This window comes from Mya arenaria, chromosome 11 (assembly GCF_026914265.1).
Source record: "Mya arenaria isolate MELC-2E11 chromosome 11, ASM2691426v1".
NCBI lineage: Eukaryota > Metazoa > Mollusca > Bivalvia > Myida > Myidae > Mya > Mya arenaria.
In genome coordinates this window covers 46,809,739-46,824,363 of record NC_069132.1, presented here as the reverse complement: position 1 = coordinate 46,824,363, position 14,625 = coordinate 46,809,739, and the positions used below count along the sequence as shown (strand labels likewise).

At 36.2% G+C, this 14,625-nt stretch overlaps 1 protein-coding gene across 2 annotated transcripts in view; it reads left to right on the top strand.

Moving 5' to 3' along the window:
• Nucleotides 1-14,625, top strand: part of LOC128209586 (inositol-tetrakisphosphate 1-kinase-like) — an 80,710-nt gene that overhangs the window by 50,802 nt on the left and 15,283 nt on the right. For both annotated transcript variants that reach the window (XR_008257028.1, XM_052913673.1), the window contains exon 6: nt 276-319. Coding sequence is in view for 1 of the 2 variants with exons in the window: in XM_052913673.1 (XP_052769633.1) it covers nt 276-319 (44 nt within the window). In the remaining variant the exon portion in view is untranslated. The remainder of the gene's footprint in view (nt 1-275; nt 320-14,625) is intronic.

The following is a 14,625-nucleotide window of genomic DNA, read 5'->3' as shown; positions in this document are numbered from 1 at the left end:
TATATATATTTGAAAACAAATATCAATGTTGTCCTCAGATGACCTACACTGTGACCTTTTGACCTACTTTCTTATTCTTAAAATTTCAGAAATGAAATTTGGACCATGTGTACAGTTTGGAAACTAATATTCATGTTGTGCTTGGATGACCTTTACTGTGTCCTGTTGACCTTTCTTATTTTTTCATTGTTGATGAATAATGCGTGTCAACTAAAACAACTTCTTGTCCCTGTTCTTGATTTATTTATGTGCTTCACAATTTCTTATATTTTCAGTATGCAAACCTGTTGTTGCCCACGGCACACAAGATTGTCATAAGGTGAGATGATGTAGTGCTATAATTTATTATAAAAGAATACAGGAATTTTATATTTATATTTGGGTTGGTAAAGTATTTATAACAAATATTAAAGTAAATACAAAAAAAATAATTGTATAAACGGCATATTTCGATAACTGTCTTGTGTATTTCGGTAAATATCGTCATGTTTCGATAATTTAGCGTATTTTGGTAAGTCCAGTATCCGCCATTTTTGTTTTGACGATTTTTTGGGATTGTGAAAATGGCAAAGGTCAATATAAACCATGCAATATTAAATTTTATAGCAAACTGATATGTACTTCGTTGTATATTTTAAGTAAATTGATACATTAGATACGCAAGAAAAGTAACAGTAGCACAGGCAATAATACATTCTATTCTGTCAACCTGATGACGCTTTTCTTCAATTCGCCTTCGTCATCTTCTGACGGTGTATCATAATCAACAATAATATAAGTCTTATAGTATGCGTGAATGCTCTCAAAATGTCAACACCCTCAGCTAAGTATTAAAACCAGGGTAAAGTGTGAACAAACAACCAAACGGTATTACAATTGCAATAGTTCGTTCTATTTATGTTTTTCTAATGACAGACAGCGTGTGTTTTTCACACCTTCGCACATTTGAAAAGATTTGATAGTGACAATAATGCTACTTAACGGTATGCATATTTCTTTATTATTATTTTAAAACAGTAACATACAACAGAATGTTTTTTAAAATATCGAAACGTTAAAATCGTGAACAACGTTTAATTTATATTTACTTCATATCCTGATTTTCCGCTGCCGTTATAACTCAATCCAGTCAAAGCGCTGACTCACATCGAGTTTTTATGAGTAGCGTCTCTTTTGTAAAAAAGTCGTTGTTTGTTTTCAATTTATTTCTCAATAAATCATTTCAAAGTAAACATTCAATATATTTCTGCGTGGCGTGATTTTACCTACCGGTACGTCAGTTGTTCTCTTGGGTGGACACAGTATCGGTACTTACCATTACCGCGTTCGTCTCCGGTCCGACATTTTTGGCCTGAAATGAACTTGTGAAAAACTGATAAAATCCTAATAGCATAGAAAGGACGTAGGCAATTTTAAGCTCCACTGGCCGAAGGCCATGGAGCTTATGTCGTCACAGATTGTCCGTCGTGCGTGCGTGCGTGCGTGCGTGCGTGCGTAAACTTTTACTTTAAACGACATCTCCTCTGAAACTGATAAGCGGATTTTGACAAAACTTCACAGGAATGTTCCTTTGGTGGTCCTTTACCAAAATTGCTCAAATGGTTCCGGTCCATTGCACAATATGGCCGCCAGAGCTAAAAATAACAAAATCTTTAAACGACATCTCCTCTGAAACGGTTCGGCAGATTTTGATGAAACTTGACAGTAATGTTCCTTGGGTGGTCCTTTATTAAAATTGCTCAAATGGTTCTGGTCCATTGCACAATATGGCCGCCACAGCTAAAAATAGCAAAATCTTTAAACGACATCTCCTCTGAAACGGATAGGCAGATTTTGATGAAACTTGACAGAATTGTTCCTTGGGTGTCCTTAACCAAAATTGCTCAAATGGTTCCGGTCCGCTGCACAACATGGCTGCCAGGGCAAAAAAATAGAAAAACCTTTAAAGAACATCTTCTCAGAAACCGATGATCAGATTTTGATGAAACTTAACAGAAATGTTCCTTGGATGGTCCTTTATCAAATTTGCTTCAATGGTTTCGGTCCACTGCACAAGATGGCCCCCAGAGGTAAAAATAGAAAAACCTTTAAACGACTTCTCCTCAGAAACCGATGATCAGATTTTGATGAAACTTGACAGAAATGTTCCTTGGGTGGTCATTAACCAAAATTTGTTAAATGGTTCCAGTCCACTGCACACCATGGCTGCCAGAGCTAAAAAATAAAAAAAACTTTATACGACTTGTCGTCGAAACCGATGACCTTTTTTCGATAAAACTTGACAGAAATGTTTTTTTGGTGCTCCTTTACTCAAATTGCCCAAATCATTTCGGTCCACTGCACAACATGGCAGCCAGAGCTATTAAAGTAAAAAATGTTTTTAAATAACTTCTCCTCAAAAATTGATGATTGTATTTCTATGAAACTTGACGAAAATGTTTGTTAGGTGGTCTTTGCTTGAACCTTTTGGCCAGTGGAGCACAGGCACTGATGTGCCTCTTGTTTAGACGATAATCTGGGGTAAAAATGTGTGTCCTATGCATAGTATAATACGGTAATGTACAATAACACAATTTTTTACAAACTTGCAACTCGACTAAAAAATGTTCTAATGAAAAACTGCGAACTTTTTCTTTATTTATACCCCTAAAAAGAACAGCCAATCAAATTTCAAAAGTTCAAAAGCAATGACCCTTAAACAACAATCATACTGCAGAAACTAAAAACCAAAAGTGAAAGTAAATTGCGCAGGAAATAATTAAATATTTTAAAGTTAAAATAATGTCATTCAATGACTTCACTAATTTATATTTTGATGTGGGTGCATCTATATCTTTTACCCTTAATTTGCCACTCTACCCATCATTGACATAGGCATCTGTACTACATATGTAATTGGCATATTGTCACACTGTAGTGAGTATCATAAACCGCTTGATGGAAGTGAAGAAAATCATGGGTCCGGCTTATGCTGTTGTTGCAGATGATTAATTTTATGATTCCAATTTTGCAAAAAAAGGAAATCTTTTAAATAAAAAAAAAATCTATGAATCTGTGTACGCATGAAAATGTCCACTTTCGGAAAACCATTATTTTTTATGGAGTTTACACATTAAATATTGTTAATGTGATAATACTTCTCAGCTGACATAACTACCACTACCATTACTATCTTGTGACAGTACTGCAGGTGCTCACTCTAAACTTGAAACAGATTTTCCTATCTTTGCTGGTAAGGTTTTCTGGAATATTTGTATATTTTGACAAAGAGCAGCAATATTCAGAAAGCGAGCTTTTCCAGTCAGAAGTGTGTAATTGTTACTGCACTGACTAACTGAGTTATTAAAATTTTAAACAATGAGTGCATAGTGCAAGCTATTACTGTGTACTTTCAATTACGGGGGTTAAGTATAGTTACTCTTTTGAACCATATAAACAAGCTAACCCTGCAGTAAGTAGCATGCATATATTGAAATAATGTTATAATATATCCGCATGCTACTTTTTATATTGTACGTGAGATATGCTTACTGGTTACCATTCTGATTTCTGAATTATTTCATAAAGAAAAGAACACTCAATGGATACCATCAATGGATAACAACATAAACACTCCACAATATGGCACCATCAATGGATAACAACATAAACACTCCCCAATATGGAGTCATCAATGGATAGCAACATTAACACTCCCAAATATGGTACCATCAATGGATAACAACATAAACACTACCCAATATGCTACCATCAATGGATAGCAACATAAACACTCCACAATATGCTACCATCAATGGATAACACCATAAACACTCCCCAATATGGAGCCATGAATGGATAACAACATAAACACTCCCGAATATGCTACCATCAATGGATAACAGCATAACACTCCCCATTATGGTGCCATCAATGGATAACAGGAAAAAAACTCCCCAATATGGTACCATCAATGGATAACACCATAAACACTCCCCAATATGGAGCCATGAATGAATAACAACATAAACACTCCCCAATATGGTACCATCAATGCATAACAGCAAAACACTCCCAAATATGGTGCCATCAATGGATAACAGCAAAAAAACTCCTCAATATGGTACCATCAATGGATAACACCATAAACACTCCCCAATATGGAGCAATCAATGGAAAACAACATAAACACTTCCCAATATGCTACCATCAATGGATAACAGCAAAAAAACTCCCCAGTATGGAACCATCAATGGATAACACCATAAACACTCCTTAATATGCTACCATCAATCTATAACAGCAAAAAAACTCCCCAATATGGAGACATCAATGGATAACAACATAAACACTCCCCAATATGGAACCATCAATGGATAACACCATAAACACTCCTCAATATGCTACCATCAATCTATAACAGCAAAAAAACTCCCCAATATGGAGCCATCAATGGATAACAACATAAACACTCCCCAATATGGAGCCATAAATGGATAACACCATAAACACTCCACAATATGCTACCATCAATCTATAACAGCAAAAAAACTCCCCAATATGGAACCATCAATGGATAACACCATAAACACTCCCCAATATGGAACCATCAATGGATAACACCATAAACACTCCCAAATATGGTACATCAATGAATAACACTATAAACACTCCTTAATATGGTATCATCAGTGGATAACAACATAAACACTCCACAATATGGTACAATCAATGGATAACAACATAAACACTCCCCAATATGGAGCCATCAATGGATAACAGCATAAACACTCCCCAATATGGCAATGGATAACAACATAAACACTCCCCAATATGCTACCATCAATGCATAACAGCATAACACTCCCCAATATGGTGCCATCAATGGATAACAGCATAACACTCCCAAATATGGTACCATCAATGGATAACAACATAAAAACTCTCCAATATGGTATCATCATGAATAACAGCATAAAAACTCCCCAATATGGTACCATCAATGGATAACAGCTTAAAAACTCCCCAATATGGTACCATCAATGGATAACAGCATAAACACTCCCCAATATGGTACCATCAATGGATAACAGCATAAACACTCCCCAATTTGGTACCATCAATGGATAACAACATAAACACTCCCCAATATGGAACCATCAATGGATAACACCATAAACACTCCCTAATATGCTACCATCAATGGATAACAGCATAAAAACTCCCAAATATGGTACCATCAATGGATAACAGCATAAACTCTCCCCAATATGGAACCATCAATGGATAACAACATCAACACTCCCAAATATGGAACCATCAATGGATAACAACATAAACACTCCCAAATTTAGTACCATCAATGGATAACACCATAAACACTTCCCAATATGGTACCATCAATGCATCACAACATAAACACTCCCCAATATCGAACTTTCAATGCATAACACCATAAACACTCCACAATATGGAACCATCAATGGATAACACCATAAACACTGCCCAATATGGTACCATCAATGGATACCAATATAAACACTCCACAATATGGTATTGTTAATGGATAACAACTAGGGATCCAAACGAATATTCGAATATATCGATTGATCCCTAATGCCAGAGGCGTGAACGTGATGATACTATACACGTGTCACATAAGGGACACATCACAGTACTATTAACAGTACCCATAATTTTACAAAAAACATGCTATTAGACAAGTGACATCGAACAAGTTTCAATTATTTTCGGTAAATTTTAATGACCATGCCAAAAAAGGCTACGTGGAACTAGCCAACAAGGTGGTGTCATGGCTGCCAGTTAAAGGCCTAGTTTAAGCCTTCTATAAGTGACCCCCTCCTCCCCCCCCCCAAAAAAAAAAACAACAACCTGTGTCTCTGTACACAATTTCTGTTGATTGATCTTAGTCTTATAATTGCCTAATTGTCTTATCAGATCTCCTATCTGAGTATCCTGCTGTGCAATTTGGGATGGTTTATAATAGAAATGGACCCTAAATGGCCTTGAGCCAATAAACGAATATACAGGAAATTGGCCCTATAGACTGTGACACCAGTGCAATTAGCAGGAGATTCACAGCAGGGGATTATCATGCAAAACATTCCTTAACTTGACCTTTAAGCTGTGCAATATAGATCAAATCACTGTAATGATATGAATGACATGTGCTAGTTAAGTGCTCAAAACTGTTTTCCATGTTTCAATATAACATTTGTGCTTTGAAATGTAACTGTATTGTATAGCATTTTAGGACATCGTTGTACAAAAGATGAGTCAAATTTCAGGGTTATTTTCGTTTTATTATTGAACTAATTCCCGAGTAGGATCGGTTTTTCCATAGTTATATTTAGTAGAGATCCCAGAACAAGGCTGCTCGTCCTACAAAACGTCAGGAGGAGGGAATAAAATTAAGAAAAAGATGTCCAAAAATGAGCGTTGAGAAATAATAATAAAAATAAGATGGATTTTCTGATTTTTTTTTCGTTTTTTCGGAAAATTTTATAGAATGTATGTTTTGAAGTTGTGCACACTTGTTTTGTGCTCCATACTGCCTGTTATATAATAGATCTGTATAATAAAGTCAAAACAAGATGTCATTTTCACAAGTAGCCACAATAATGCACCAGTCAATAACCACGCCCCCTCCTCCCAGGTCCAGAGAATAGCGAGGACTTTGACTTTCAGTCCAGCCAATCCTTGGTAAAATCCCGCGGAGAGAAAGTACTGGTCAAATCCCCGCCAAATTCCTCAGCACCTCGAGGTTAAAGGCCCTTTCCCCACTGTTTTCGGCGCAAAAACAAAACCACCACATTCACTAGGCACTGCGGGGCCACCTGGAAGGTAAAAACACGGCCCATTTCTCTCATTATCCCCTATATACCCAAGGACCTCGGGGGCCATGGTTACAATTGACGGGTACATAATCTGGTGCATAATGCACATTTAAGGAACTTTTTTTAACATTTGGATATTCATTTTACTCCCTAAATGCCACAAGTCAACTGATTCACACCAATGAAAATATATTCTTCAACTGTAACTCCACAGTATTTAACACTGTACGGTTAAATAAAAATTACACAAATTATTGTATATGCATGATTTTAATATGAGCATCTATACTTTTGCAGTGCTTTTAATAGTCACTGAAACTCGCACTAGCAAAACATAAGGCATCTGGCATATTGATTGTGTCTAAAATGTTGATTAATATCATTTTGGGTTCATATATTGAGATAAACAACACATATGAAGACATTTAATGTCTTTGCGATACAAGAAAATAAACAAGGTATGTAACTTACCAGATTTCACAGTAGAGTCCATTTTTTATAGTTTCTTAATCAACATACAAACAATCCATTTTAAAATGGGTGACATGAAAAGAGGAGCCAATGCCCATTAAAATGGTATGCGATATGTTGGTATAACTTTATTGTCTTTAGACAAACAAGCCAAATCCAATGTCACATTCTCATCTTTTTCTGTTGTCACTGTCAGAAACTGTACAGCAAATTCCAATTATCAATGTATCCACGTGTAAACCGGTCTACACACAGAAATATTTAAGAAGTTTTATGCTATGGTATAAAGAAAATACAATTCCGTTCCGAATATCACAAAATGACAAACACACTGATTTTATGAACAACAGTGTATCAGTCTTCAAACTACCGTATTATATCATGTATAGGACGCTAGCATAGATAGGACGCAGGCAAAAAAATAGTTGAGAAAACGGGTAAAAACCCTTAATATATAAGATAGGACGCAGCGGAAAAATGTCAAAATCGGAGCCGAAAAATTGAGGTTGGTCAAGTATTTATAACATATATATTGAAGTAAAAAACAAACAAAAAATTGTATATGAGGCATATTTTGATAACTGTCTTGTGTATTTCGATAATTATCGTCGTATTTTGGTAATTTAGCGTAACACAACAAATGATATATGTCTTGACATTTTGAGAACATTTACGCATATTATAAGACTTATACAAATGCCAAAACTGATGATTGTTTTGATAAGGCTTGTCGCTGTGCGGATTAAAGCATGTCGGCATAATTAAGTGTCGGTAATTAGCCTTGCCAGCGGAAGGCACATCGGGTAAAGTGCGAACAAACAACCATAAGGTATTACCATCACAATAGTTTGTTCTATTGATGTTTTTCTAATGACAGACAGCGGGTGTTTTTCACACCTTCGCACATTTAAAAAGATTTGATAGTGACAATAATGCTACTTTGCGTTATGCACATTCCTTTATCAATTTTTTAAAACAGTTACATACAAAATGTTTTGTAAAATATCGAAACATTAAAATCATAAACAATGATTAATTGATATTTACCTCCTTTTCCGATTTCCGTTACCGTTATAACTCAATCCAGTTAAAGTGCTGACTCACATCGAGATTTTGTGAGTAGCGTCCCTTTTATAAAAAAGTAAACACTCGTGTTTTTTTTCAATTTATTTCCTAATAAATCATTTTAAAGTAAACATTCAATATATTTCTGCGTGTGTTCACTTGCGTGATTTTACCTATGTCAGTTGTTCTTTTCGGTGACGCAGTACAGATACTTACTATTACCGCGTTCTTCCCCGGTCCGATATTTTCGACCTGAAATGGACTTGGAAAAAAACAGATGAAATTCTAATAGCATAGAAAGGACGCAGGCAATTTTTAAGACGAGAATTGGGGGTAAAAAAGTGCGTCCTGTGCATGATATAATACGGTAAATCCACTTTCGTAAAAGGCGGTCATTTTCCTTACAAGCGCTTAGATGATGATAATAAGCAAGTTTCAAGTTTTATTTTTATCATGGCATATAATATGCATTTGATATCACAAAACAATGTAACATATTTCAGTTGACATCATAAGCACGAACCGCCGGCTTCCGCCATCTTGAAAATTGTGCGTGATAATTTTTGTTGTTGTGAAATTAGCATTAGGTTAAATAACACTAAATTTTATTTTCTATCGGAGATCGAAAAAACATGCGGCGGAAAAAATAAAAATAAAGTTAGGAATTTGAATCTTTTTCTTATTTGGGTTTTGCAATATTTAGGTACGGCGCTCCCGTAAAACGAAAAATAAAAAAACTCTGGCCTAATTGCCTTATTAACAAATATGAATGCTGTTGCTAATAGAAATTCATTTGAGTTTTTGTTTGTTCAGAATATTTTGCTTTTTGTTGGATTTATTTTTTGTAAATGGGGAATTTCAGAGGCTTATTTTAGTGAAAGTCAGCGTCCATCACGTGTTCAGGCTAAACAAAGAATTACCGAATATTCAAATATCAATTTTTCCATTCGTTTTCAAACCCAAATAACAACAAACACTCCCCAATATTGAACCATCTATGGATAACAACATACTGTGAAATCATTTATATTCGTTGGCATGAAATTTTGTGGTTTGCCGAAAATTTACAATTTCGTGGGTACTTGAATCTTCCTAGATCGTCTGCATTATCTCCACGTGCTGGCTGTGATTTCCGTCCTCTACGTCACTCGGTTTATGACACTCGCTTAAGTGGTACGACATGCCAATTAGTGCATATACCCATGTCAATTATCGATTTAATTGGAAATTAAGGTCATAAAAGAAGATGTACCCTGACCATAAATACGGATAGGCGAAGCCATTGAATGCCAATTAAGAATTTTGCAAACTGTGAAAACACCGAGAAGGTCCGTATATTTGAGTAAGCAATCCCAAAAGTTAGCTGATGTTTACAAATTCAATCACTTTTGAATATCATCTTTTTTCATATCATTGACAAATCATTTCAATATTTATTCACACGTTTTTGTTTAATAAGTATTATGAACACTTTGTTTGCAACATTGTCACGTTGGGTGCTCAGTAGCCTCCAATGTAATCGATTAATCATTTCATTAAAGAAAAAAATCGAAAACTGACACTCATCACTCACATCTTGTAAACCTGGAGATTTTCATGAACAACACACGTTTAGGCACGTGCTTCTGTCATTTGGTTCATAAAAACACATTTAAATGATCTGGTTTATAATTTGTTAAAGGCAGATATAATATATTAACAAAACAATTATAGTAAGATATACAGTGAGACGGGTATTGACGCTGCATGTATACTGTGACCTCGGTAACGAATAAACTATAGTATGTACATAACATGGCAAGTGAAAACGTGAATAAAGGGTCTTTATTTCGTGGGATCTTGAATTCGTGGATCATCCAACCCATGAAAACCACGAACATTAATGCGCCACAAACATTAATGATTTCACAGTTAACACTATTTTGTACCATCAATGAACTATTCATGTTGATACCATTTGTGAGAGAGTCCCTTTAAACATAGGAAAAAGAATGTTTGATATTTAAGACAAGTAAAAACTGTACTGTTGGTGACAAGATATGTCAAGTTGTAAAGATTAAGTTAAGAGTGGTTGCATTGAGACTGAAAAAAGGAAATAAGTGGCTGTTAATGAGCTCATATTTCATAACCAGAGTTATGAGCGGTATTTCAAGGATGTTTATTATTACATTTTTTTGCTATTAATGTCTGGACACACAAAAATTCAAAACACATAGCCTGTCTTGGAACCTGGTTTGGTAAAAAAATATCTTGATATGATCCAACTTGAGGAAAGGTAAAACTCTGGCTCAAGATCAAGACAACAGGAAGAATGTACGCAGTCAAAGTGCTGCTCAATACCACTAAACAGCCCTTCTTAACTCTGACCTGATTTTAAGAAGTGGTTTAAGTTAACAAATAAAAAAAGCAGGAAAGGTAACAGCCCTGCCTGCCAAACGTTCACATAAGGTAACAGCCCTACCTGCCAAAAGTCCACAAAAGGTAACAGCCCTGCCGGCCAAAAGTCCACAAAAGGTAACAGCCCTACCTGCCAAAAGTCCACAAAAGGTAACAGCCCTGCCGGCCAAAAGTCCACAAAAGGTAACAGCCCTGCCGGCCAAAAGTCCACAAAAGGTAACAGCCCTGCCTGCCAAACGTTCACATAAGGTAACAGCCCTACCTGCCAAAAGTCCACAAAAGGTAACAGCCCTGCCGGCCAAAAGTCCACAAAAGGTAACAGCCCTACCTGCCAAAAGTCCACAAAAGGTAACAGCCCTACCTGCCAAAAGTCCACAAAAGGTAACAGCCCTGCCGGCCAAAAGTCCACAAAAGGTAACAGCCCTGCCGGCCAAAAGTCCAAAAAACGTAACAGCCCTCCCTGCCAAAAGTCAACAAAAGGTAACAGCCCTGCCTGCCAAAAGTCCACAAAAGATAAAAGCCCTGCCTGCCAAACATCCACATAAGGTTACAGCCCTGCCTGCCGAATGTCCACATAAAAGTAACAGCCCTGCCTGCCAAACATCCACATGAGGTAACAGCCCTGCCTGCCAAAAGTCTACATAAGGTTACAGCCCTGCCTGCCAAAAGTCCACAAAAGGTTACAGCCCTGCCTGCCAAACATCCACATGAGGTAACAGCCCTGCCTGCCAAAAGTCTACATAAGGTTACAGCCCTGCCTGCCAAAAGTCCACAAAAGGTTACAGCCCTGCCTGCCAAATATCCACAAAAGGTAACAGCCCTGCCTGCCAAACATCCACATAAGGTTACAGCCCTGCCTGCCAAACATCCGCAAAAGGTAACAGCCCTGCCTGCCAAAAGTCCACAAAAGGTAACAGCCCTGCCTGCCAAACGTTCTCATAAGGTAACAGCCCTACCTGCCAAACGTCCACATAAGCTTAAAGCCCTGCCTGCCAAAAGTCCACAAAAGATTACAGATCTGCCTGCCAAAAGTTTACACCTGCCTGCCAAAAGTCCACAAAAGTTTACAGCCCTGCCTGCCGAAAATCCACAAAAGGTTACAACCCTGCCTGCCAAAAATCCACAAAAGGTAACAGCCCTGCCTGCCAAAAATCCACAAAAGACATTCTGATTATACTTGTGCATGAAAGGTATTATTAACAGCATATCTCAGTAATCACATTATGTATTTTTCCGCTCTTGGATGCTGTTGAGGCCATAGTTTGTGGGGTTGAGGTCAGAAGGTCACAAGCCACAGTGAAATATAAAAGGTTTTAGTACCTTCTGGTTTTAAGCCCACAAATTATCTCTGTAACCAAATGATGTATTTGATTGAAACTTTAACAAGGTTTCTCAGTCATCATACCTACTCAAATAATCAAGTAACACCACTCTAGCTGTTTTGTTTGTCTATACATCTGTGTACAAGTACCATAAAGTGCATATCTTAGTAACCAAATGATGTGTTAGGTTGGTTATTATAAAAGTTCCCCAGCCATCTAACCAACTAAAAAACTCATGTAAGAAAACTCTACCTTGCGTATAATACAAATTATGGCCCTTGTTTGTTTTGAAATTCTGGTATAAGTTTTGCATGCCAGTACCATTAAGGTCAATTACCTTACCAACCACTCAATCACGGTCTTTGATTGAAACTTAAAACAATGCTTAAACAAATTACGCAAATTGGGAGGCCTTTAATGATTTTATACAAATTATGTTTTTTGTTCAAAATAAAGAAAAAACTTTAAACAAAATCTCTTCGGAACCATTTGTCAACTTAAATGAAACCTTATAGGAAATTTGCTGACTGACTTTTACTCAAAGTATATAAAGAGTTTAGATTAGTCTGAAACTGGGTCAGTAGGTCAAGTATTCAGTATTCATGAAACTCTACAGGTACATGTAAGGTTATGACATTGACCTTCACCAAAGTAATTGTAAAAGTTATAACTTTCCCATAGGCAAGCAATTTAGTGCTATTTTTAACGGTGGATGGTCTTGTCATTTCTGTATATATAAGCAGTTAAAAAAACGCAAGTATAGGTAAAAGATGCACTTTAACTCCAAAATAAGATTTACCACAATTAATACAACTGTTTTAGTCTACTGAAAAGGATGATTAAATATTGAAAACAATTTAATATTTGTGCGTTTTCAGCTATTCATCTATTAAATACAGGGTTGCAATCTTGTTATCAGTAATTGATATTTTCCGTAAATGCACTATAACTATACCTGAAGAGCAAAATATATGTGCATATAAATGCCAATACCCACTGGGGTAAATTTGCCGATCATTTAAACAAATATGAACAGCTAAAATTTGAAAGTTTTCCAACAACCTTACATTTCTTGAATTACTGGTTGGAGAGCAGTAGCCGGCAGTTTCTCGGTATATCGAAATGTAACGGAAATAATACTTACATTTTATTAAACTAGCGGTCAAGGTCTACTAACTTTACGATATTGAAAATTGTGTTGTCACAAAGCGCGTGCCTAATTGGGGCCACAAAGGGGGTAATCAATTATTGCCAATTTATGGATTATGAGAAGCAGTACCCGGCAGTTTTATTTCAGTACCGCTCCGTGACTATAAAACCGATATTTATCGGCTTACTAAGCATAATTTCCCCATGGAGCGCCTCTATTGAACAGGGAAGTAATACTGGTAACCAAGCGCTGGAGTAGTCTTGCTTTAACAAAGCGTCTAAAACCATACCGTGGATACATAAAATTTTGAATATGTCTCAATATTGTTTGAAAGCGATTGACGGGCAATATGAAAATATCATTTCAACAGGCTTTTTGAAAATACATTTTGTTGTGATTCATCGACAAATAATTGTTCATAACCAACACTTCACTGTCGGTAAATGCCAGTGCTATAATTAGATATGCAAATTTATTCAATTGCGCATGCGCAGTAACATTCACGTAAGCATCCCCCACGAGAAAGTTGGTGAACTTTTTGACATTTCCAATACTTTTTGTAAATAAAATGTAAATAAACTTATGCTTTGTGTTGGCTTCGATGCAAATGGTGTTGCTTCGATATGGTTCTTTTTTACCATTCTCACCTTCTTTAAGATTTAAAAAAAAAACGAATAAAAGCGATTGCCGGCTACTGCTTTCTGCCGGCTACTGCTCTCCAACCAGTGGAGAGCATAGGACTTTTATGTAAGTTTCTCAAAATGTTCTACTGTATGATGAAGTGACTTATGACAGTTGATTTATGTATTTTTTCAACACGGCAATAATAATTTCCATATAAATGTGCCCAAAAAATACCCCAGGGGCAAATATTGGTCAAATAAATGTATGAACCCAATGTATGAATCAAATTGGTCAGATTGTCTAACATGTATATACGAAACACAGTGCACAAAATACTTGGTCTTGGTTTGTTTGAAGTGATAAACTAGAACTTCATGTATTGCACAACACTACAATTCTAAGGCCTGAACCAAGTGTTGTTTATTTCCAAATTTATGGCCAAAAAATATAGGTTAGGTATGTTGTGATATTATTATTTTTAGGTAAGGTTTAGTCTTGTATTATTTTTCATTAAAAAATGTTGGTTTTAAAGCATCATTTCCAAAAAAGAAACCACTAAAAATGTATTTCAAAAGGAGAAAAAATTATGGACAGAAAAATAATGTCTGCTAGCAAAAACACTTAGGGCGCAAAAAAACAGTGTATGCCAGGGAACTGGAAACAAACATTTTCTGGTTACGCCTAATTCCATAAAAAAAACTTACACATAACTATCACTCGAGATATTCACATCATGCTCCATATACATGATACCAATATG